At 35.1% G+C, this 26,330-nt stretch overlaps 2 protein-coding genes across 6 annotated transcripts in view; one reads left to right on the top strand and one right to left on the bottom strand.

The window, feature by feature from the left end:
* Nucleotides 1-26,330, top strand: part of LOC105209366 (mucin-2) — a 273,739-nt gene that overhangs the window by 39,732 nt on the left and 207,677 nt on the right. The gene's annotated exons all lie outside the window — the stretch shown is intronic.
* LOC128921604 (uncharacterized) lies at nucleotides 14,828-15,576 on the bottom strand. Its single transcript, XM_054229706.1, has 2 exons — nucleotides 15,165-15,576; nucleotides 14,828-15,086 (listed from the first exon to the last, which is right to left on the bottom strand). The coding sequence occupies exons 1-2, from the start codon at nucleotides 15,471-15,473 to the stop codon at nucleotides 14,934-14,936; spliced, it is 462 nt and encodes a 153-aa protein (XP_054085681.1). The 5' UTR covers nucleotides 15,474-15,576; the 3' UTR covers nucleotides 14,828-14,933.

Here is a 26,330-nt window from a genome sequence, read left to right on the forward strand (position 1 = left end):
GCCACTAAGTGGCGCTCTTCAGACGCTGTCAAGACTGACACTTCACAATCTGCTGTAGACAAACTGAAAGCAGCAGCAATAAGAAAAAAATGTTTAAGAAAACTAAAGCAATAAATGCATGGGATGGGGTCATATGTAGAAGTTCACGCAAGTGAGGAAAGTTTCTGATTGCCATTCACTTGGGAGTGGCCAGGAACGATTCTTTTGCATATGACTCAAGCAGCTCACGACTTCCGGTTTTAGACCAAGTATCCCCTGGGTAGCTAACAGACATCCGTTTGGAGGCGAGCTAAAGTGAGAAGGCGAAGCCCGCTTGTGCGGTTGTGCGTAGGGCTTGGGACCCACCACATAAAAAAATCTCCCCAATGAAAACAAACACCGAGCCTCGGATGAGAAACCCCCTTTTGATGACGACCCCTGCAAACGTACTAAGGATCATGATTTGAGGGCATGCACCTGGAATGTCCGGACTCTTAATTGGGAAGGTGCCTCTGCCCAGCTGGTTGATGTCCTCATACAACTAAAGGCTGACATCACCGCCGTCCAAGAAGTGCGATGGACGGGACAAGGACGGAAGAAGGTGGGTCCTTGTGACATCTACTACAGCGGCCATATAAAGGAGCGCAAATTTGGTGTTGGATTTGTGGTGGGAGAGAGACTCCGTCGCCGAGTCCTGGCATTCACCCCGGTGGATGAACGTCTAGCCACAATCCGCATAAAAGCGAGGTTCTTCAACATATCGCTGATTTGCGCCCACGCCCCAACGGAAGAGAAGGACGATGTGACCAAAGACGCTTTCTATGAGCGCCTAGAACGCACCTATGAGCGCTGCCCCCGCCACGATGTCAAAATCGTGATTGGCGATTTTAACGCCAGGGTGGGTAAAGAAGGTGTCTTTGGCACAACAGTCGGAAAATTCAGCCTCCATGACGAAACATCGCCAAACGGCCTGAGGCTGATCGACTTCGCTGGGGCCCGAAATATGGTTGTCTGTAGTACCAGATTCCAGCATAAAAAAATTCATCAAGCAACGTGGCTGTCCCCTGATCGAAACACGCGCAACCAAATCGATCACGTTGTGATAGACGGAAGACATGTCTCCAGTGTTTTAGACGTGCGTACGCTCCGAGGACCAAACATTGACTCGGACCATTATCTAGTAGCAGCAAAGATACGCACTCGCCTCTGTGCAGCAAAGAACGCCCGTCAACAAACACAAGGAAGGTTCGCCGTCGAAAAGCTGCAATCACAACCGACAGCCGAACGATTTTCTACTCGACTTGCACTCCTGCTCTCTGAGAGCACTCATCAGCATCTCGATATAAGGGAGCTGTGGAACGGCATCTCAAACTCATTGCATACCGCTGCAGCCGAAACAATTGGTCTACGGCAACGCCAAAAAACCAGTTGGTACGATGAGAATTGTCGTTCCGCAGTGGAGAGAAAACAGACTGCCTACCTCGCAACGTTGCGATCGACCACAACACGTTCGGGGTGGGATAGATATCGAGAACTGAAGAGGGAAGCGAGACGCATTTGCAGACGTAAAAAGAAAGAGGCCGAAATGCGTGAGTATGAAAAGCTTGAAAAGCTGGCCGACATGGGTAATGCTCGAAAATTTTATGAAAAGATGAGGCGATTAACAGAAGGTTTCAAGACCGGAGCATTATCATGTAGGGACCGAGAAGGTAATCTGGTAGCGGATGTCCAGAGCACACTGGGATTATGGAGGGAACACTTCTCCGACCTGCTCAATGGCAGTGAAAGTACAACACCAGGAGATGGCGAACCCGATTCCCCAATCGATGACGATGGAATAGATGTTCCATTACCCGACCATGAAGAAATTCGAATAGCAATTACCCGCTTGAAGAACAACAACGCGGCGGGGGCCGATGGATTACCGGCCGAGCTATTCAAATACGGCGGCGAAGAACTGATAAGGTGCATGCATCAGCTTCTTTGTAGAATATGGTCGGAAGAAAGCATGCCTGACGATTGGAATCTTAGTGTGCTCTGCCCAATCCATAAGAAGGGAGACCCCACAATCTGCGCCAACTACCGTGGTATAAGTCTCCTCAATATCGCATATAAGGTTTTGTCGAGCGTATTGTGTGAAAGACTAAAGCCCACCGTCAACGAACTGATTGGACCTTATCAGTGTGGCTTTAGACCTGGAAAATCCACAATGGACCAGATATTCACCATGCGCCAAATCTTGGAAAAGACCCGAGAGAGAAGAATCGATACTCACCATCTTTTTATCGATTTTAAAGCTGCCTTCGATAGCACGAAAAGGAGCTGCCTTTATGCCGCGATGTCTGAATTTGGTATCCCTGCAAAACTAATACGGCTATGTAAGCTGACGTTGAGCAACACCAAAAGCTCCGTCTGGATCGGGAAGGACCTCTCCGAGCCTTTCGATACCAAACGAGGCTTCAGACAGGGTGACTCACTATCGTGCGACTTCTTCAATCTATTGCTGGAAAAAATAATACGAGCTGCAGAACTAAATAGAGAGGGTACAATCTTCTACAAGAGTGTACAGCTCCTGGCGTATGCCGATGATATTGATATCATCGGAAGCAACAACCGCGCCGTTTGTTCTGCGTTTTCCAGACTAGATAAAGAAGCGAAGCGTATGGGTCTGGTGGTGAATGAGGACAAGACGAAATATCTCCTGTCATCAAACAAACAGTCGGCGCACTCGCGTCTTGGCTCCCACGTCACTGTTGACAGTCATAACTTTGAAGTTGTAGATAATTTCGTTTATCTGGGAACCAGCGTTAACAACACCAACAATGTCAGCCTTGAAATCCAACGCAGAATCACTCTTGCCAACAGGTGCTACTTTGGACTGAGTAGGCAATTGAAAAGTAAAGTCCTCTCTCGACGAACCAAAATCAAACTCTATAAGTCGCTCATTATTCCCGTCCTGATGTATGGCGCTGAAGCGTGGACGATGACAACATCCGATGAGACGACTCTTGGGGTTTTCGAGAGAAAGGTTTTGCGCAAGATTTTTGGTCCTCTAAACATTGGCAACGGCGAATACCGCAGGCGATGGAACGATGAGCTGTACGATTTATACGACGACATTGACATAGTTCAGCGAATAAAAAGACAGCGGCTACGCTGGCTAGGTCATGTTGTACGGATGGAAGAAAACACTCCAGCTCTGAAAGTATTCGATGCAGTACCCGCTGGAGGAAGCCGCGGAAGAGGACGACCTCCACTCCGGTGGAAAGACCAAGTGCAAAGTGACCTGGCTTCACTTGGTGTTTCCAATTGGCGCCAAAAAGCAAAAAGGAGGAATGAGTGGCGCGCTCTGGTGGATTCGGCTATAATCGCTTAAAGCGGTTCCTACGCCAAATATATATATAATCAAACAAGAATGGTTAATAAGCATGTGTGTCGCCGGTATTTGGTGAGTGCCAATATATATATATAATATTTAAATATGTGTATGTGTGTTTGTATTTATTTGCGCATGTGTTGCATGCAAAATCAGACACCAATTTAACGCAGCATCCCCTCTCAAACCCTGGCGAAAGTAACGCCAGTCAGCTGCTTATCAAATGTGTATATGTCTAGAGTTAGGTGATATAATTTTCTATATGTGTATGTGTGTATGTACAAAAGTGTGTATTTGTAGTGTAGAATGATAGCATTTTAATATTACTACAATAATCTGACGCAAATATTTGTGCTCACCGCATTCCAAGCATTTTATTGCAGCACTTTAATAGCGTTAACTTCATTTTTATTTATAGTTGTTTTGCCCATTTATTTGTTTAACTTTGAAAATACTTAGCGCTGCTGTTTGTTTTGTCACGAAAATGTGCTTTAGCTACAGTGTAGCCTTGATAACAAGTGCTAGAAATATTTCGTTAGCAATTTTTATTTATTATACATAAAAGTCTAATGTCGGTTGTAAATAATATCCGCTCCTTAAAGTGATAAAACCTAAACTGCTTAATAAAATTTTAAACTATATAAGCAAAATTATCCCCATAGTACCAAATATTAGTCTTCCATGATACCTTAAAGGTCTAATTTTTGTTAGAATATAGCACTTTACAGCTCCTTATATCAAAATTTTATATTTTTTCAATTTGAACTTAGCCACTTTTTACGCCAAATGCAAAAAAGTCTCAAAATATTCATAAATAAACTTCATTTGCATACCTATAGTGCTGCTGTTGCAGGAATACTAATAACGGTACTTTTATGTAATTATTTCTAGAAGCTCGTTCTTAAAACACTTTCCGCAACAATAGTTCTAGACTTTGAAAACGCATTCCGAGATCTCAAAGCATTATGCCGATCCTTTCTGGACCCCGACTAACGAGTTTCGTGCGATTCCGATAAGTTTTTCAAAATTGGGTTCGCCATTTTGGGTCCGACATTTAGAATTTTGAAAAAATCGACACCGGGTTCGTAATCAGCGACTCCGAAAACCTCCGAATAACGAGTTTCAAGCGAATTCGATTAATTTAAAAAACGTTATCCGTGATATTGCTTTTCTAGGTCCGAATGGACCACGGATTCGGATTCAGCGACCATAAAAACATATAGTAAACATAGTAAGACCCCAAGGTCATGAGAAACATTTGTTTTTGTGTGGCTGTGTTATCAACTTTCCCAGCTTGCCCTTAAAAAGTAAAAAGAAAGTATTATTTTTACAACTTGGTTTTAATAAATAGGTTTTATATAGACGTCGAGACAATCAAATAGGTTTTCTGAAGTAAATAGAAACTAAAAGATCCGTTATATGATCACTTGAATTCATTCAATTCATTGAATCCTCTGACTTTAAACATTTAAAATCAGTTAGTTTGCCTTCAAATCCACGCACACTCAAATATTTTTTATACCGATGGAATAACTATACCAAAGTTCTCCCTTTTTATATTTATCCATCGAGAAATCAAAAGAGTTCAACATGAGATCGCTTTTAGAAATTCATATATTCGTAAATTTCAAACATGTAGAACTCTAGATTTTGGAATAGTACAACGTGAGATCACTTTTAGAAAAAAAATTCATTAAATTCAGACATCAGGAACTCGAAAGTCTATTGTGTATGACAACATATTTCAGAATGGCAAGCCTAAAAGCGAGAAATGTGGTATTCTATCATAGACTTCCAAGAAAACGAAGTTCATCGAGTAATGACTGGTAAAGTATTGTATTAAGTATACTGAAGGTAAATATCTATACTGATAACCGTATTCCTGGTTGGTTCTGAAGATATCCCTGTGAAGAATAATATGTAAATCTCAAAAATTTTAGCTGAAAGTTAAGTGGAATCGATCTCAATAAAGCTTAGGGTATACGTTGAATCCGACTCGATTAGATTTCTTACTGTAACTGATATCTCAAAAGAAAAAATTGCAAAAAAATACCCTATACAAAAATATTTTTTTTTTTCAAATACCTTATCATAAAGAAATACTCAGTAAAGAAAATGTCAAATAATCAAAATATATCTACACACATAAATATGTAACCTGAGACCACCTACATGAAATACAAAAGATTTCATTTCAATTCAAACATTTTTTCCACTCATTAAGTTCAGTTACCTAATTTGCTTAAAATGAATTTGTCAAAATGTGAAACAAAGCAGTTGACAGTTAATAATTTGACAACTTACATATCAGCTGTCAAATATACATATGAATATCAGATATGCGAAAATATGTCGAAAGTGTATAGAAAGTCTATAAAAAATTACCCAAAAAAATGCGAAAGGCTTAAAATACAAAAAAAATATGATCTATGCGTAAGCAAAACAACAAAAAACGACTTATTTACATACCTAAAATTTCAGCCAAACAAGCTATGCCATGAAAGCTTGAGATCACAACACGCATAATCTCCGCAATCTCTTGAACCATAAATGTGCGCTGAAATAAAAAACATAATAATTGTCTTTAAATCGTTTTCCATGAAATTTTATTATCAATATGAATTCCATGATTTTTTCTCTCTTTTTGTTTGCATTACTCAGCTGTCAAAATGTCAATATTTTCTATGACAATATTTAATATTTATCCAATTATGCAGAAAGTTGTCTCCGCACGCCAATTTATGCATGAGTAATTGCTCGAAAGGTGACAATGAACTTTGTAAAAATTCCACAGTGACTTGCATGAAACAAAAAACCATTTATGCACGATCATGCAGAAATCACTTCTGTCGCAAAGTGATCGAAGGAAATGAGTAACTATTGCTTTGTTTTGCAAAGTTTGATTTTTTTTTTGGAAATGAAATACATACGGATATTTGTGATATTGTTGACTGTAAGCGAGAGTTATTCGAGTACCTTCTGTAACTGGACAGTATTTACTAGTATTTGCTCTATGAGATCAAAATTTACATACATATGTCGACCCTCATACCGCTTCGAGAACTTATCTGAGAGAATACTTAAAGTTTATTTCAGTTCCCTATGAATGTAAGTCCAATATTTAATTAGGGTTGACGTCATATGTCCAGCTAATATGTGTTTCTTAAATTGAATTATACTAAGGTGAGATCTTTGGTCTCTCCCATGTGAACCTATTACTCTCAGATAGTTCTAATGTAGTTTACTCCAAATTTGATGTGTATTGTTAAGAACAAAAGAGATTGATCCAATATTATAGGCCTCGAGCGACCTTGAGTTCCTTTATCAAGACCGCAAATAATGCTTTCTTCAACCGGAAAAAAAAAACATAAGCAATTCTTGGGTTAAGATAGGATCTATTTGACCAAAAATTCATCGACAAACCGGTTAAGTAAGGATAGTTGATTACCGCGAAGAAAAAATCAGTTATTTTTTATTAGCAAATCTATTTCATCATAACATATACTTCACTTAGATGACTCAAGTAGTATTCCTTATTTCTTCTTCGGACTTTCTGAATGAATCATGCACCGGTAGTCGAAGAAACTGATGAGTTTCGCTTTGGTTTTAAATTGACTTCCCTTTAGCCTGTACTATCCTTAAGTTTGTTCAGAAGTTTTCACATCTTATCCATAAGCTTATGTCTTCTCATTCCCTTTGGGAAAAAATATAGTATTCTAAATACACATCTGATATATTCATTAAACACGTTCAGAGGCTTTTTTACCTCTATATGTCTTTTCTACCTCATTGTGTAAGTCAAGCTTTCTTGGAACTCAGGACCGACCTTCAAAGAGGTATATAATTAACAGTTAGAACAGAATATTCGGCGAAACCAAACGAAGTGTTATCACACAATTTATACTATGCGAGAGGTTAATAAAGATACTTCCGAAAATAGAGGTTCCAAATTCCATAATTCCAAAGTTTCCAGGAATAAGACTTTTCAAGCTCACATAAGCCTTGAGCTGTATTATATTTTTCAGAAATATTTTTATATAATACACATCTGTATATAGAATTTATTTTACAAAAACACTTCAGCCACGTTTAAAATCCATACCACAACTGACGCCTTTACGCTCCTTACATTCCACACGCCCTTTCAAAGTGACCAATAATATAAAATCGTTATTGGATGTAACTACCTTATAATCGATTACAAAATTCAATTCGGATAAAATGACGGGGAATTGCTCAATAGGCACAGAGAAATCATGTAAATGCCAAATAAAACCCTGTCAAAGAAAATATTATATTTTCAAGTTTTGTAAAAAAAGAAATGAACTCCAACTCACCGACATTATCGGACACTGCTTAGGCGTATTTGAATTGGGCGTATTTGAACAAATTATTACGTACACCATTGAGCGTTTCACGAAGATTATATTTAAATTTTAGCAAACTCATAAGCGTGGTCTTGCCCGGTTGTCGTGCTTTAATATCCAAGGAGTGCAGGCTCTCACACGGCAGTTCACCAAGATATCCCACTTCCATGTTGAAACTCAAATTGTGTGGTTGCGTAATGTTGCTAACAAAATAGTTTATATAAGCGGTGTTGTGACGATGTGTAATGGTTTGCCATATCATTATGCGCTGTGGGAAATATTAAAAAATGTATATAATAAATATATATAACCCTTATATAATATCCATATATATTATTAATCCATTTAATGGTATCTGTTATATAATTCAATATATATTATACAACCTCTGCTTGCACCTGCCACGCTAGCATAACCACGAAAAGTAGAAGAAACACCGTTTTGAGCCGAAACATGTCTACACTTTGCGCTTGGATCATAGATGTCAGAAGTTTATAAAAATATTCATTAAATTGCTAAAATATACGGTGTAAAATAGCGACAAAATTAAAAGCTTATTTTTCATGATTATGACATATTTTTAATGACTCCATCATTCTCTCTTATTCATTTGTAATTAAAACGTTTAAAATGTTATTTATGATTGTCACTGATATGTATGTTCAGCGGAGAGTAGCAATCCCAAGATTAATCAAATTTGAAATATAAAGAAGAAAGGAGTTTTTTTAATGTCAAAACCCTGAGTGTATTTCGGTCAAAAAGAATTTTCTCATAATATCCCATTAGCTCTTCAAGAGCGTTTCATACTTTATGACTCAGAGTCCATTCTTAAAAGACTGTGCCTAATTATGTACGACGACCTCCGAGTCTTTTGAGCACTAATTGCTCACTTACTCACTCAGTTTACGTCCATTCTGTGGAGCTTTTCTCTTCCCCTTACTACTGAGTTCATCATTATTTTTTCTCTAGTCCTCAATGGTTATTCAATTTTCTTCTATATTCTTTTTCGTAACTACTTGTATGATTTAGTGGTTCTCTTCGAAGCTGTTCGCAGTTGGTTACTTTGGAAGCTCTCAGTGGACTTTCTGAAATTCTTTAGTTTAGGGTTTATTGCTTCTCCTTCAGCACTTTTCTTCTAGATCTCTATAAGTAATAGTTTTGTTTTATATAAATCGATATTAAAATTGATTCCAAAGCTACGTTTCTACGATCTTTTGCGATGTCCATGGTAGTAGAAATCATTTCCTACATTTTATAAAGATAAATGAAACTATTTAAAGTATCTTTAATGGGAGCGAATATTTTTCGATTCATAGATAGGTGATAAAGACATAGTAAGAAAATATCTACGGGTAATATAAAATGGGTGTCATTACCACATAAATTCATCAGATTACTTTCTCATACTGTCATACGTCATTTAGGGAACCACTCGATTAGGTTAGGTTAGATTAGGTTATAGGATAGATCCTGTGACAAAGCCACAAGAGATCCCACAGAGTCGCTAGTACTTTGAGATCCCCCAAAACTCCTCGAAATGGATGCCATAGATCCTCAAGAGCCGACAAGGCGCTTTGAGTCTATCACAAATTTGTTGAGGCAACTCTGTTCGGTTCGGAGCCAGATTTATTAGCACTCAGCAATAATTCACCAGAAATTCAGCCAAGCCATCCACATATTGAACTATGCTGGTCAATTAAAACTGCATTAAATTTAATGACTATATTTAGTAAATGTATAAAGTCATTTAAAACGATAGTAAACTAAAAAGCATTTAATTAAATAATAATTTTTAATGCTTCGTAACTTGCAAATCACATACTCGTATTAATATGGCAATACAACGTGGCTTTCTAACAGTAAGAAAATGAATTTCAACAGAAGTGTTTTGTGTTTCTATTTGATCGTTATGTGTGTAACGAAAAGTCAAGGAAAGGTAATATATATGTGCTAAGTAAATTTAAGTTCCATTTTGCTTAATATTATTTAATTTGAAAAGTTCGCGTTGATCCTTGATACCATAACATATGATTATAATGCCGCCTACATAAGATACGCCAATGCCAGTATAGCACCGGATAAATCTGGCGTTAACGCAGAATTGAATTATCTTTATGATTTCTGTGATTACACGGCTGCCGTTGCTATTCAAGTACCGCAATCACAAAAACAAAATCTCATGAGTATATTGAATGTCAAAACAAAAATTCGTGATTTTATAAAGGGAACCGGAAATAATTTACTTAAACTCGTACATGATGCGCTGGCCAAATATTCGAATGTGCCCAAGAAATGTCCAGTGCCGCCGGTGAGTGAATTTTTTTTTATTTTCGTATTTTTGTTTACACAATTTCTTTGCAGAATTACGTTTGGCGTTTTAATAACTACAGTGTTAACCTCGAGAAAGTTCCGCTTATTTTAACTAATTTTCATTTTATCGGCAATTTGAAGGTTACACATCCGAATTCGGATCTAGTGTTGAACGGCTCTCTTAAGGGACGAATTGAATGCAAAGCACACAAGGGATTAGGTTGTCCAACTGGTTTTAAACGTGGTTGAAAATGCCAGTGTTGTTGAACAAAAAAAAATATATATATGTAATCACCTTTGACGGTTCGTTTATTTGGATTGATTTGGAAGAGATATGGGATTTGTATGGATGATTTTCATAACTCGCCTAATTGTAGGCAACGCTCGTTTATGTATTGTGTTGCCTACCTTTAGGAGATTGCTTAAGCGTTTTCTAAACAAGACATTCAAAGTTAATGTAGTAGAAAAGTGCGCATGTGAATAATACAAGTTTTCATAACAATCAAAACTGCGTATTTGTGTATGCCATAATGACATATATACCTATCAGAAAAAGATTCCAAAAATCTCACTTTTCACGGAAAAGCTACCAAAAATCTTTAAAAAGCTCATGAAAAGCTTAATAAAAAGTTGGCTTGAGCGTAAACTTCTAATAATGCATCTATTTTTCAGAGAATTTTTGCTCAAAATGCCATAATTTTTAGGTGACTTCAGAGCACATCAAGCGCTTTTAACTATAATTTAAAATATTTAAAAAAAAGCTTTTCAACGATTTATGGTTATTTTTGGTTCAATTTTTTCAGCAAAATTTTGCATTATTATATTCGATTTTAGCAACTGCAATTAAAATAATTGTTTTCGATTTTAATATCGTTTTATAATTACTGATTATCGAAATGACTTTTAAGTATCAAATATCAGCCATAATAGTCAGTTTGTAACGAGTCACCGCAAGCAGTAGCAATCTAATGGCGCTAAACGCTGAAAATATTTGCATTATTTTGCTCTCCTTTTGCATATCCTTGCATTTAATGGAAGCTGCTGTAAGTCTAAAAATCTAAAATAGCGGTATTAGTAATTGAATTTCCCTACTCAACTTCCACAACAAGCGCAATTTCGAGTTCAAATACACGGGCGTACGTTGTGAGTCGTATGATGCCACGCTGGTTGTCGACTTCAGTTGTGAAATAGCAGCAAACGGTAGAATGAATGGCAATTTCACCATTTTGCGGCCAGCTGATGTCTATTGCAATTTCATTGTGGACCTGGCACGTCCAGCCGTGCGGAATCGTATAAATTTCATAAACAGCAATGTGAGCATGTGTGATTTTCTAAATGCGAAATTAAAAGGTAACATTTATGCGATACTACGTAAGACTTATAAATCGTACATGAATAAGTTTCCCAGTTGCCCCTTCGAGAAGGTTAGTGTTGTTGTGATTTGTATGTGATACATACTTTTAAATGTGAATAATAATTTTATTTTATTGTATTTATTTTTTTTCGACCATTGCAGCAGCCAATTGTGTATACTATAAATGAATACTTTTTGGATCCTGAAGATTTCCCCAGTTATGTGCCTGAGACGGCAGCTTATATACAAATGAAATTTTACGAAAACGGCAAACTTGCAGCGCTTGCCGATATAGGTTTAGAGGTTTCATATAAAAGAAAACTGCGTGGTTTGAAAATGAAAAGTTCAAGTGATAGCGGAAATTGAAGTATCATACAATTATTAGAATAATAAAAATATTATTTTATAAATTATAAAAATAAATTCAGTAGAATATATTTCGGGATTAGTTGCGAAAAATCTGATTTTTACTCAAATTAATAATTTCATATTTTGTATTTATTAATACATGAAAAATTACACAGCTTGTGAACATTTCACAGTTTTTTATACAGAAAAGTTTTAAAACAGATTTCGGGATCAGTCCCGAAAATTCGGATTTTTACTTAAATGATTTTTAATATTTTTTATTATTTTAAATATGAAAAATTGCGTAGCTTGTGAACATTCCACTGATTTTTTATACAGAAAATTTGTAAAATATTTTTATGAAAACTACATTGCTTATGAACGTATTTAGTGATTTTTATAAAAAAGAATTAGTGAAATAAAATTCGGGATCAGTCCCGAAAATTCTGATTTTACTTAAATGATTTTTAATATTTTTTATTATTTTAAATATGAAAAATTGCGTAGCTTGTGAACATTCCACTGATTTTTTATACAGAAAATTTGTAAAACATTTTTATGAAAACTACATTGCTTGTGAATGTATTTAGTGATTTTTATAAAAAAAAAATTAGTGAAATAAAATTCGGGTTCAGACCCGAAATTCCGATTTTTACTTAAATGATTTTTAATATTTTTTATTATTTTAAATATGAAAAATTGCGTAGCTTGTGAATATTTCACTGATTTTTTATACAGAAAAGTGGTAAAGCAGATTCGGGAATTCGGTATCAGTCCCGAAAATTCTGATCTTTACTTAAATGATTTTTTAATATTTCTTATTATTTTAAATATAAAAAATTGCGTAGCTTGTGAACATTCCACTGATTTTTTATACAGAAAAGTTGTAAATCAGATTTCAGGGCTCAGTCCCGAAATTTTTTTATTTATATGATTTTTAAATATTTTTGTTTAAATATGAGGACGTAGCTTGTGAAGATTTCACTGATTTTTATAAAGAAAATTTGTAAAATATATTTCGGGATCAGTCCCGAAAATTCCAATTTTTTGAATCTTACATGATTTTTTTACATTTTTATTTTTTTACGCACAAAAACAATTACAAAGCGAAAATGTAAAATTATATTTGAATTATTTTTAAATTATAATAGGAATTTTATTAACAGTCCTGAAACTTTTGTATTCAACATAATATGCAACTGAGCTACACTGGTCAAAAAATTTAATAAATTACATAATTGCTTCTTAATTCCATTACCTCTCACTACATTAAGACCCCCCGAAAAATTATTTTATTTTCACCACTCATTTCATATTCATAAGAAATTATGTAGTGTTTGGCAAACACTTTACTGCCATTGCCTGCCTGCTAAACCTAGCAAATTTACTGTCTACTCAAGTGTGTCACATAGTTTTTGTTAAATTTACAAATAATTTCTTATGCCGCAACAGTAATGCAGTAAATATTTACGCAACATTCAATTTGTCTGCTTCCACTCATAGCATTTCCTTCTTTATTTTTCGCATCTGCATCCATTTGCCAGTGTGCGAATTTTCTCCACTTCAACGTATTTCCATTTTCAATTAGCAAAAATCCACTTGGAAATGCTCAATTGCATACATTTTTGGTCAGTCGAAAGGTCACACGCCAACAACAAATGACCGTAAATATATTATTCAAAATGACATTTCCGCCTTCGACAGCATTAGCAGCGTGTTTAATTGCGAATGCAAAAGTGCATTACGAAAACAAATAAACCACACACACATACTGTATGTGTTGTTGTTTATTTGAAAAACTATTGAAAAAGAATTGAATTGAAGAAATATTTATGCACGTCATTAGGTGTGTGAGTGTTTGTTGTTTATTTGCGCAATACATTGAAGTATGGCATTTGGAAAATGCTTTTAAAATACTTTCCAAAGCGTTTACATGAAAGTCGTAGTGAATAAATAAATCAAGCTGGCTGGCATGGCTGCTTGTGCATTTCCAAAATATTGAAAGATTTTTGCGAAATTTTCCCACAGAAGGAAATTTTGTTTTCTGATGAGAAAATAAATAAATAAAAATCGATTGGTTACCTGCTGATTTCGACAGTTTTTAAATGAATAAAAAACTCTCAAAAAATGGCTGGGAAAAAATGGATTTCAGATTTCTATTTACACTCAATTTTTGAGTTAAACTCAAATGCGAAAAAAAAATTCGACTTGTATTCCATTTTACGTGAATATAAATCCATTTTTTCTAAAGAAATATTCAAATTCCTCTCAAACTCCACTCAAATTCTAATTATATTTGAATTTTTAACTCACCAACAATTGAAACTCACACTTCGAACTCAAACTCAAAGGCGAAATAACACTCGACTATTTTCCAATTTACGTGAATATAAATCCGTCTTTTTTAAAGAAATACTAAAATTTCACTCGAATTCCACTAAAATTCGAATTAAGATTTAATTTTTAACTCACCGACCAATGAAACTTACACCTCGAACTCAAACTCAAGCTTCTGATTACAAAACTTAAAGAGCAAGTCGAAGCTAGACTTAAACTTAGAGTCAGGAAAGTCTTAAAAAACTCAAAGTTTTATTTAAATTGTACCTTATATGTAAGCTAGAATTTTGAATACCACAAAAACTCACTCAAAGGGAAAACGAAGCTGAAACTCACATTAAATTCGTACTCAGGCTCAAAGTTAAACTCACACTCAAATTTTTAACTCAGAAATAAACTCCTTTTCGGATTAAAACTCAAAATTATAATCAAAATAATCTTATTCACAACAGTAATTGAGTCTGAATTTCAAATTCTCTCAAACACTCTTAAACTTTGGCTTCACTCAGAGTGAAATTGAACATAAACTCAAGTTAACACTCAAACTAATACTTGTTATTCAACTCTGACTCAACTACATTTGATTTTTAATTAATATATGACATTTTAAGTTCAACTTACTGTTAAACTAACTCATATTTAACTTTAGACTCATATTTTTACTCGACTTTGTACGCAAATAATAGCTAGAATTTAACTCAACTCAATTTTAACTCAAAGTTGATGCACTTCAACTCGTATTTTAAGACAGCTGTATTGGAAACATTCTAATAAAGTTAAATCACTTAACTACACAGTTAACTATATTCACAAAATATATTCTATCGAACTGTAAGAAAAATAATATCACTCAAAATGCAACTCAACTCTGCGATGTTTTACCCTTCAAGATGATTTCTGAGAACTTTTTGCCATTCGTAAAAAATTCAGCCGTCACAGTATAACCCATATTCGGCAGATAAATGGGCAACTGCTGCCAGTTTATAATAAATAAGTCAAGTACAATGGGTTCGTACTGCAAGAATAGAGAAAGAAGAAATTAAAAAAAAAAATTGAGATTATTAAATTTTAAATAATTTTTAAATACACTCACCGCCTTCAGAGGACAACTCTTTGGAAAATTCTTCATTTTATTTAACCGCTTCAACAACGAATTCGCCAGCGGCATTTGCTTGTAGAAGCCTTCGAGAAATTTGCATGCATCGAATTTCTTACTCAGTATACGATAAGCTGGCTTTCCTTCACGCTCCAAATCAAAGGTCAACAACGAGGTTATATTGTTTACATCAATTTTATAGATGACTTGACCGCTAATTGCATTGCGTCCTTGATAGGGTTCAATTGTGTAGTTGAGTTCCTGCACCACGTTGTGGTCGTAAATCTTGACGCAAATGGACGTCATTTCCTGATTGCACTGTCGAAGAGAGTATAAATTATCTTTACTAAATGATTGCTTCGTAATGTTACCACATATCTACTGCCAATGAGTAGATAGAATGAAATGGAAATATAAATTTCACAATGGCGCATCGCTTGTTTGTTGGCGAGATTTGTAAGCGAAACTGTTTGTAATGTAGTCACAGTGTACATAAAACTTGGTTTTGGGTTATGAAAAAAACAAATTATAGGGGCTCATTATAAATCTATTAAAAGCACACGAGCTTTTTTATGTTTAATTGCTTGTGTTTTTTTACGGCTTTTTGCCGCTTTTTTCAATTCCAAAGTGCAGTTTTTGGTTAGTTGCGTGAAGCTGAGTACATGGTAGAATGTTCCATCATCTAGCGTTGAACAACAGTGTACACATTCTTCAACACTTACAGCCTTCGGAAGAGAAGCAATATGCTGTTACTGTGAGACCTGTAATTTCTTTAGAATATGGTACAAAGGTATGATCGGTAAACCTTGAAGACTTTTGAAGAATCCAGTACTACCGTCGGATTCTGTTATCGAATTCTGTATGGTAGATGTTCTCAAAGACTTAATTGTAATTTTTAGATTTGATTCAGAAGTGAAAGACCTTAAGATCTGTAAATCGAGTTTGTAGTTTTCTTCTATAACTCATTTAAGTTGAACAAAGTGTTCTAGTGTCTAGTTCTAGCACTGTTCGTCATCTCTGGATACCATTCATTCCGAAAACATCAGCTCATTCTCTGAAGAGATAAATGCTCACCGATTCTAGAGGTTAGAATGGCTAGAGGTCAAGGTATGTCAAAATTACTTTAAAGTACCGATTTAACAGCAAGCACGACTTGCAATCTCAAAATTACGCCTAGAGTCTCAAGACCTCTCTATTAACGAACACTCTGCCGCGTAACTGAGAAGAAGTTATGATCTCTACGACAATGTGAGTCATTCCAACCCTCACCAACTTATCTAACAAAACTTGTCGGACTTTCTAGGGTTAATAGATACCCAGTTTGTTTGGATGAGGTATCAGAACTCATAAATTGGAAGGTCATTTGATGAGGGTAGAACCTCAAATAAAATAGTAAACAGAACTGAGTAATCGTATCGTGAGATCGTAAATATATATGAACCTGATAGAATCGGGTAGTTGTCGTTTGTTAGTAGCTGTGGTTATGCTTACTACAGATCCGTGGATTCGCGGTTTTCAACATAATATGAGCTCGGAAAATCAACTATGAGGTCGGTTTTGTTTAAAAGGGACTGCTGTTTGGAGACGACTTTAAATATAGTAGTGTCCTTCGAGACTACTATACACAAAAGCTCTAACTAGCTTCTATTTAGACTCCTAAATACCTGAATTGGGAAACATACTTTATTTTATTGGTGCCAATTTGACCCACATTAAAATCAAATTACGCTTTACTTCAACTTAAAAAAAACTCAACCTCCTTGCTTTACTGATGACACAATAAAACTTTGCATTTACAATACAACAGTAACTCAAAAAAAATTAAAATTAAAAGAAAAAAAATATAAAATTTCGACAAAGCAGCACCTTGGCTGTTTTTTTGGCAACTTACACGCTTAAGTGATTTATGACCCGACCGCGTGTCGACTTTTGGCATGCAAAGAACTGCATAAAGGCGAACAAAGGAAAGCAAGTCGGCAAAAAGAAGCGCGCACTGTGCATTTTCTCACTTAAGTACCGTTGCTTATTTAACTCCCCTTTACTTACTGGCTTCACTTTCACGCTTTTAGCTTTTGGCTTACGGAAATGCTTGCCAAACTGGCGAAGCAAACACGAAGTCACTGATTGCTCACCTTACCGCTGCTGACCTCAATAAAAGCGATTTGCTCAGGGTGTGCTGGTTTTTGGTAGCTGAAAATGCTGACAAAGTTGCCATATTTTTTTTAAATAAAAAAAAAATGTTTTTTTAATTTTTTTTTGTTTTAAATATTACTATATTTATCTGAAATTCAATTGCTATTTAAAATTATTTTTAAAATAAAATACATAAATAAATTTAAATTATTTTCCAAACCCACGTAATTCAATTATAAATCAGCGCAAGTAATACAACCGCTGATTGGCAACAAAATACATAAATAAATTACATAAATTAACCCTTTTCAAGTCTTTAAAGCAGGCAAAATTCAATTGTTTACCTTTAGTAAGTAGATAAGCTAATAAGATAGCTTCGGCTTGAACAGCTGTCGAAGTGACTTTGTCGATTTAAAGCGGGTCGTAAGTCCTTTGCGCGCTAAGCAACTTGTAGAGCACTAAGCGCCGACGGTAGTTGTTGCTACTACTCAAGTAGTCTTTGCAGCTTTTTGCAACGTCTTTCGCCTTCATCAATTGCGGGTGCGCGCAATAAATTATCGCTAAGTGACAAAAGGCCTTTGAAGGGCTACAGTTCTTTCATGGAAAATCGTGCTGTGAATATATAAATACATAAAAAACAAAAACAACTATTAGTCGCGAGTGCTTTGAAATACTTCTTTCATTTATGTAGATTCGCTAAAAACAGAACGCTATTCACTCAACAATGCTTGCAACCCCTGTCAATTGGAAATCAAAGGTTGCATATTATACTTAAATCCGTTATGTAGTAACAAGTTGCAGTTCTGCAGTTGAAAGGTCAAGTGTGATAAGATCTTTACTTTGTGGTATATAAAAGGGTTTATGGTGGTAATTAATTTGTTAAAGAGGGGATCAACAACTCAAGAAAAGTTTACAGTAGATTTTCTTTGAAGTCAAAAATGGATACAAATTGAAAAAAAACTGAGAATCCCTAACGGCATATTTTTATTTATTAAAATAATTTTAACTCCAATTTGAGATCATAAGAATCTACAATTGGTGTTTTATAATATTTTATACTATGTTTCGAGCAAAAATTTTAAGTGATTAGATCACTTTACTTTTGTTGATTTAGAAGTATGATTTTTGTATGGTGAAATCTATTTTAATCCAGAAGTTTAGTGAGTTAAACTACTCAGCAGCCTAAATCTCGCGATTTAGTGCCGGTCGGAACATATATATATATATATATATATTTGGCGTAGGAACCGCTTTAAGCGATTATAGCCGAATCCACCAGAGCGCGCCACTCATTCCTCCTTTTTGCTTTTTGGCGCCAACTGGAAACAGCAAATGAAGCCAGGTCACTTTGCACTTGGTCTTTCCACCGGAGTGGAGGTCGTCCTCTTCCGCGGCTTCCTCCAGCGGGTACTGCATCGAATACTTTCAGAGCTGGAGTGTTTTCTTCCATCCGTACAACATGACCTAGCCAGCGTAGCCGCTGTCTTTTTAATCGCTGAACTATGTCAATGTCGTCGTATAAATCGTACAGCTCATCGTTCCATCGTCTGCGGTATTCGCCGTTGCCAATGTTTAGAGGACCATAAATCTTGCGCAAAACCTTTCTCTCGAAAACCCCAAGAGTCGTCTCATCGGATGTTGTCATCGTCCACGCTTCAGCGCCATACATCAGGACGGGAATAATGAGCGACTTATAGAGTTTGATTTTGGTTCGTCGAGAGAGGATTTACTTTTCAATTGCCTACTCAGTCCAAAGTAGCACCTGTTGGCAAGAGTGATTCTGCGTTGGATTTCAAGGCTGACATTGTTGGTGTTGTTAATGCTGGTTCCCAGATAAACGAAATTATCTACAACTTCAAAGTTATGACTGTAAACAGTGACGTGGGAGCCAAGACGCGAGTGCGCTGACTGTTTGTTTGATGACAGGAGATATTTCGTCTTGTCCTCATTCACCACCAGACCCATACGCTTCGCTTCTTTATCTAGTCTGGAAAACGTAGAACAAACGGCGCGGTTGTTGCTTCCGATGATATCAATATCATCGGCATATGCCAGGAGCTGTACACTCTTGTAGAAGATTGTTCCCTCTCTATTTAGTTCTGCAGCTCGTATTATTTTTTCCAGCAATAGATTGAAGAAGTCGCACGATAGTGAGTCACCCTGTCTGAAGCCTCGTTTGGTATCGAACGGCTCGGAGAGGTCCTTCCCGATCCTGACGGAGCTTTTGGTGTTGCTCAACGTCAACTTACATAGCCGTATTAGTTTTGCAGGGATACCAAATTCAGACATCGCGGCATAAAGGCAGCTCCTTTTCGTGCTATCGAAGGCAGCTTTAAAATCGATAAAAAGATGGTGAGTATCGATTCTTCTCTCTCGGGTCTTTTCCAAGATTTGGCGCATGGTGAATATCTGGTCCATTGTAGATTTTCCAGGTCTAAAGCCACACTGATAAGGTCCAATCAGTTCGTTGACGGTGGGCTTTAGTCTTTCACACAATACGCTCGACAAAACCTTATATGCGATATTGAGGAGACTTATACCACGGTAGTTGGCGCAGATTGTGGGGTCTCCCTTCTTATGGATTGGGCAGAGCACACTAAGATTCCAATCGTCAGGCATGCTTTCTTCCGACCATATTCTACAAAGAAGCTGATGCATGCACCTTATCAGTTCTTCGCCGCCGTATTTGAATAGCTCGGCCGGTAATCCATCGGCCCCCGCCGCTTTGTTGTTCTTCAAGCGGGTAATTGCTATTCGAATTTCTTCATGGTCGGGTAATGGAACATCTATTCCATTGTCATCGATTGGGGAATCGGGTTCGCCATCTCCTGGTGTTGTACTTTCACTGCCATTGAGCAGGTCGGAGAAGTGTTCCATCCATAATCCCAGTATGCTCTGGACATCCGTTACCAGATTACCTCCTCGGTCGCTACATGATAATGTATTAATACATGATAATGATAATAGTATTCGGTTATTTGAGCAACACTGAATGAGTTTTATGTATATGTATATGTATATATATATTTTTCTTTAATATTCATAATTTTATATACGTAAACACTCTATTAATTAATAATTTCTTTGAAATTTATTTTAATTGAAAATATTTATTTTTTCCTTTACAGGTAATACATTGTTAATAAATCGGTTACTCTAAATATGGAAATTTAAGGTAAATTAATTTTTGAGTAATATAATTGATGTTAGTGAAATGTCTATCACAATTAGTACCAAGTTTTCCTATTAGAATTTGAGATGTGAAAATATTTGCTTATTATTTTTATTTTCTATCATCTCATTCATTGAATTTTTCATAGCCTTGTTTTCGAACAATAGTAGATTCTAAAACAGTGGTATAAGCCTAACCATAAGTCTTCCCAAATTTTTTAAAGATTTTTAAATTATAAAACAGGTGGCAACACCATTGAGTTACGACTTTTTCTTTATATGTTTACTAAAATCTAAAGATTCTAAGACAGTAGTGTACCATAAGTCTTGCCAAATTTTTAAAGATTTTTAATTTTCGAAACAGGTTGTAACACCATTGAGTCACGGATCTTTTTTAATATTTTTTTAATCAATAATTGTATGTTCAATAAGAATTTATATAATTTTATAATAACATTTGATTTAATCATGGTGGCAACCATGTTCCTTGGTGTACCTAAATTAAAATAATAAAAGTATTTAAAGTTTTGTTCTCTAAGGCTATTATAAGTATTCAATTTTTATTCTGTTAATATAAAAAACATTTATTCATAATTAAAGAGAGACGGCAACTCTAATACATAGCTTCCAAAAATCAAGAAATTTTTATGTTACCAAGAGTTCACAAATTAAATTTATACATCAATCTCTATTAATAGACTTTATAAATCAACCTACGATACAAAGAATAATGTCTTCGACGTAGGACTTAGCCTTGAATATATTCTGCAAGCAATATTAAAAAAAACTTATCGGCTCACGTAGCACGATGACGACCTCCGATGTAAAGCAGCTGACTTATATTCGACAGAACTTCGAAATGGCGAATCGAACATACAATTAGCATAAATCAAAGGAACTGGTATAACAAACTAGAAATCGTATTCGATGCATTTGTAAATGGTAATGTAGGGAATCGATTACAAGACTGGTATAAATGCAATAATTGGTATAATCAAATATGAATTAGTGATAAGAACAGTTTAAAGAAATATGTTTCTTCGTACTATCATCTATTGAATGCAAAACTATTGTTGCTTTAAGGTGAGAATTCTTTACAAGTAAAAAGCTCAATTTTAGCAAGTTTAGAAGTGGATAAACGAACACGTCGAAATTAGTTAGCATACATATGATAAAGTAGCTTAGCAACCCTTGACTTTCTCCAAAATATTAAACCCCTTCCATGCCGTAACACTGACCAAAAACCTTTTTTTCCCCATTTCTTTTCTTTTTCCCCAAAAAAATTCATTAGGCCTCTTGAGTCTTATAAACTCAATTCATTAACAGCTAATTCAATTTTGTCACACGCCAATTTGCAAATGTCAAATATTCAATCATTGCACACGCATACAGACTCCATTATATTTATTACACTTACCCACACGCATTTCACACACACACATAGAAACACAGAGTGAGAGTGAGTGTGTGAGATCCATCAATTTGTGCGAATCCATTTACTACGAACTACTAATATAATTATGATTGTTCATTCTATTTGCTTGCTGCTTTTAATTTAATTTCATGCCCAAAAGTGCGTGTGAAAGCGAAACCAAAATAGGCCCAACGAAATACTCGTATTGTACATTTTGCCAATTTTGCGTAACTGCTGCAGCTCTTATGCGTACGGAATTCAATTATGTAGCTCTAACTTTTTTTGTTTCAAGTATTTTTTTTCTCGCTGTGATTAAAGTGTGCTTGTGCGTGTGTGTTTTTGCTTCACTTATGTATTCATTACATGTCTTGCATTTAATTTATATGAATTGTAGGTGCGACACCAGGCGTTCAGCGTGGCGCTCGCTTTGCTTTAGTCGCCGACTCGCTTTGATTTGCCGACTCGTTGATGGCATTTTTAATTGCGAATTATATGAAATTAGTTGAATAATTTGATTTTTATGCGAACGAGTTGGCTTTTAGCAATAATTTTCGGTATAAATATTTGTTTAAGATATCATAAATAGAGGGGTCTTAGTTATTGTAAGTGGTTGAGGGGAGTTGTACTGATTACAAAGGTTGTTAGTTGTTCTCTTTTATACTTGTAACCTTGAGATGTTTCATTCTTCTTCTTGCTTCTAGCTAGTAGTGATCTGCAGGAATACGGATACTCCAGTTCTAGTCCTAAAACCCGTGATAATTATTAAAAAAAAGTTCAGTTCATCTGTTTTCTATATCAACAGTAGATTGTAAGATTCTTATGAGTCCTGTAGACTCTTGTTTTCTTATAAAAAACTATAACAATTATGACTGATCTTCAGATCATCTGTATATTTCTGAGATTTATTTTTTAATATCTATTCATTTTGAAAGAGTCTTTGAAAAAGTTTTTATAATACATATATACGATCAATGTTTTCAACTATCGGATGTAGATTTGTTGAGACCTAGATATCAAGTAATCAACACTTTTGATAAAAGCTGACTTATTATGTTTAAATTTCGCTAAAGATCTAGGAGACTTACATTGATATGTTCTTCAAAAAGTAATTCAAAATTAAAGAATGTTGGTTCTAAAATCCTCGAATAGATATTCTCAAATTGTTTGAGTCATACTTTTCAATATAAGGAACAATAAGGCCACTAAGCCTGGACGAAAAGGTATGGATCTTGATGTTTCTTATTATTCGTATTATTGAGGATCTTATTAAAGACCTTATCGAATACAGTTAATATTAAACGAATACAGTTAAACTTCCCTGAGTGGGAGTTCAACTGTATCTAGCTCTCTCAGACTCTTCAGACGAAATGACATGACTGATTTGTCGCAAGTTTACTATGATCTCACGACCCCTACGGATAAATTTTAATATATAACGTTTTGTATTGAAAATAGTTTCTTATAAAAGGAAGTTCTATTGCCCTAGATAATCCTAAGATATTCACCATTACTCACGGCTGATCAAATTTTTAGTGATGGGCTACTAAGCACGCTACTTGAATGCGACATTTCACACAACGTGACTATAACATCCGAACTTGTGACAGCACAGTTACTTCAGCTACTTAATTTTATAGTTTTACCTAATGACTCACATTTCAATATTTGATATTTTGTCGAAAATACATTTAAATACATATTTCTGTAGATAACCAAATATATAATTATATGAGTATTACTCATCTCACATCTCACTCTCAACCGCTTGCCACCAACGACGACGTCATTATGGTGTCAAAGTGCAAAATTATGCTAAAGTCCAAATTTTTTGACAAGCGTAGAAGATTTATGCGAAATTGTTACGCTTGCTGGAATTTCACTTCGTTTTTCGTCTGAACTTTAACTCGCTATTGTTTGTGATTACTTGCATGGTTGTTGTTATATTTTACTCTATTATTGTGTAGTGTAGTGTTGAGCGAAACTCAGCGTAAGTTTTATTATAAAGCGTTGTCCAAAAATAATAAAAAAAAATATTTCTTTGTTTGTCAATATTGGTGTGAATGACACGGTAATGAGGGCAATTTAAGCAAACACAATAGAGAGAAATCTTTTTTTTTTTTGAATATATGTGTCTGAAATTATAATAAATTAGGGACTAATTACTCGCAGAAAAATTATTCATATTTACTAAGTACAAATGTACTTGTACCGAGGAATGGTCTGACAAAATATTGAGTCATGATTATTGGCAGCCGCTTTACCTAGATTTCTAAAATTTGAGATTTAAGCTTATTGAAAAACAAGTTTATTCTTTAGAAAGTGAATAGCATTTCCTTGGACAAACTTGAAGAGAGTAAAGATTCCGTAAATCAGTGGAACAATCAGACTGACAAATTCCCAAAACACTTCGGAGAATAAAAGACGATATGTTGAGGTTACCATATTATACTTTTATGTCTATTTGCTCGACTCATTTCTCTTTTTTTCTATCCAAAAATCCACTTAGTCTAGTATTTATTCCAAACTTCGAAAGAAGGTAGCTAAGAAAAATCAACCAATGGCATTTAACTAGTATTTTATATTTGAAATCTTATCTTAATTTCACATAGCCTTTGAAAAGAGTTCATTTCATTATTACTATGATTACTTAAGGTCTAAGGCATTATTCTTGAAAAAATCGTGGACGACACTTGGTATTATATCTTGAAATTATTGAAAAATACCGGAGACTCATACAGGAGCTAATTGATCAATTAAACGGCCTCTGCTCGATTAAGCCGCTGAGTAAGATCGATTTACCATACAAAATAAAAATGTACATTATTTTTTAATTGAATTTTAATCGACTTGAAAATGAAATGCAACTCTGCGACAAAGATCGTATTTGTTATTATATATACATTCTTGGCTGCGAGTTGTTGTTCACGCTACACGACGGTAGATGTCGCTGCTAAAAAGTTAGCAATCAGCTGATGAATCTTATCAACTTCTTATGAAAAACCAAAATGTATAACAGCTAATCGGTTATCGAATAGCCGATAGTGTGAAGGGCAAAAACTGCTTTCTCAATCAAAATTTTAATTAATCAATTAATTTGGCTGTGTGAAAAGGCTGTAAGATAGTACAACACAATTAAGGCCTTTATGAATCAAATAAAAGAATCTAAGCTTCAGAACATTAATCTCATCAAACATTCTTCTCATATGTCAGGTTTTTAAGCATACACCCACCGTTATATTATGACGTTATTCTTAGTAGTAAAAAAAACATTCTTCCCTACATTGCTTACGACTTGAAATTTCAAACTGAAAACATGAAAACTAATAACCACAATTATTTACAAAACATAAAGAAATCAAAAGTAAAATACCTGTTTCGCCGTGTGAGTAAACTCAAGCAGCTAAGAGTACGTTGATTTATCTAAATTAAGTGACGAATTCAAATGTAATTATTCAGTGTCAAGGCTGATAAAGCTTAAAAAAAGACACTTCCAACAAACTTTATTTTCGGAATATTTTGTGTACTTATAGACTATAAATGATATGTTCATACAAACGTGAAACGCGTTTTTTATAAAGTCATTGCTGTCATGCGGAATTATTTGACATATATTTCCATGGGAATGACACAATAATGTCAAATGAAAACGCAGTCAACATTCTTTGCCACAAATGACAATTTAATGCTTTGGACGGATTTTAAATTTGGTTTTTAATTTGTGTTTTTTTTTTCAAATTATTTTATGTGATATTTACGCTGTTCAAGCAAACAGCTGGTCGCTGGACAAACTGTGTCTCGGCCAAAAACAAAAAAACAAGCGTACAAACCAACTGACCGGCAAGCGTACGGTGGCGGAAAAACGAGTGACAACTTGTCTCAGCTATGATCACAGACCAGACCATATTCGTAATGACAATTGTTAACAATTTGAACGAATGCTATAAATATGAGCATCGAAAGCTGGTCGTCTACAGGGTTAGTAAATTTGGTTTCGTTAAAAAAAAATTTAAAAATATTAACGCAAAAGCTTTGTTTTTCAAATATGTCTGTTTGCGTTCAAACTGGAAGATATTATCAAGTTTTATAAAGCACTTGGCTCTGTCATATTTTTTTCAAAGCCTTCTGGGTCTAGCAAATCCAACCAGCGGTACAAATATTACCAACTTTTTTGAACTGTTAAGGTTCTCATACTCTTATATCATTTGTATTTACCTTATCGTGATGGTAATTATCGCAAGTTGTTCCCAGTGGTGTTGCTCAATACGAGATTAAGACTTTTTAAATTTTAGAACAAATGAACCCTCGTTACTGCTCTTCAATAACTCGCAGTCGCCCCTTTTGGAGATTTGGATCATTTTCAGCTTCCGTAAGGAAAGTAAAATCAATCGGCCTTTGGAACTGTAATGGGAAAGTGGTTACACTCCCCTTAATTTTGTAGAAGGACC

This window comes from Zeugodacus cucurbitae, chromosome 4 (assembly GCF_028554725.1).
Source record: "Zeugodacus cucurbitae isolate PBARC_wt_2022May chromosome 4, idZeuCucr1.2, whole genome shotgun sequence".
Taxonomy (NCBI): domain Eukaryota; kingdom Metazoa; phylum Arthropoda; class Insecta; order Diptera; family Tephritidae; genus Zeugodacus; species Zeugodacus cucurbitae.

Excerpts from the sequence above, each read along its gene's own strand:
- LOC128921604 (XM_054229706.1), bottom strand. The coding sequence starts at position 15,473 with ATGACGTCCATTTGCGTCAAGATTTACGACCACAACGTGGTGCAGGAA. Across the intron at positions 15,087-15,164 it reads AGAGTTGTCCTCTGAAGGCG|TACGAACCCATTGTACTTGA; the intron begins GTGAGTGTATTT and ends CTATTCTTGCAG.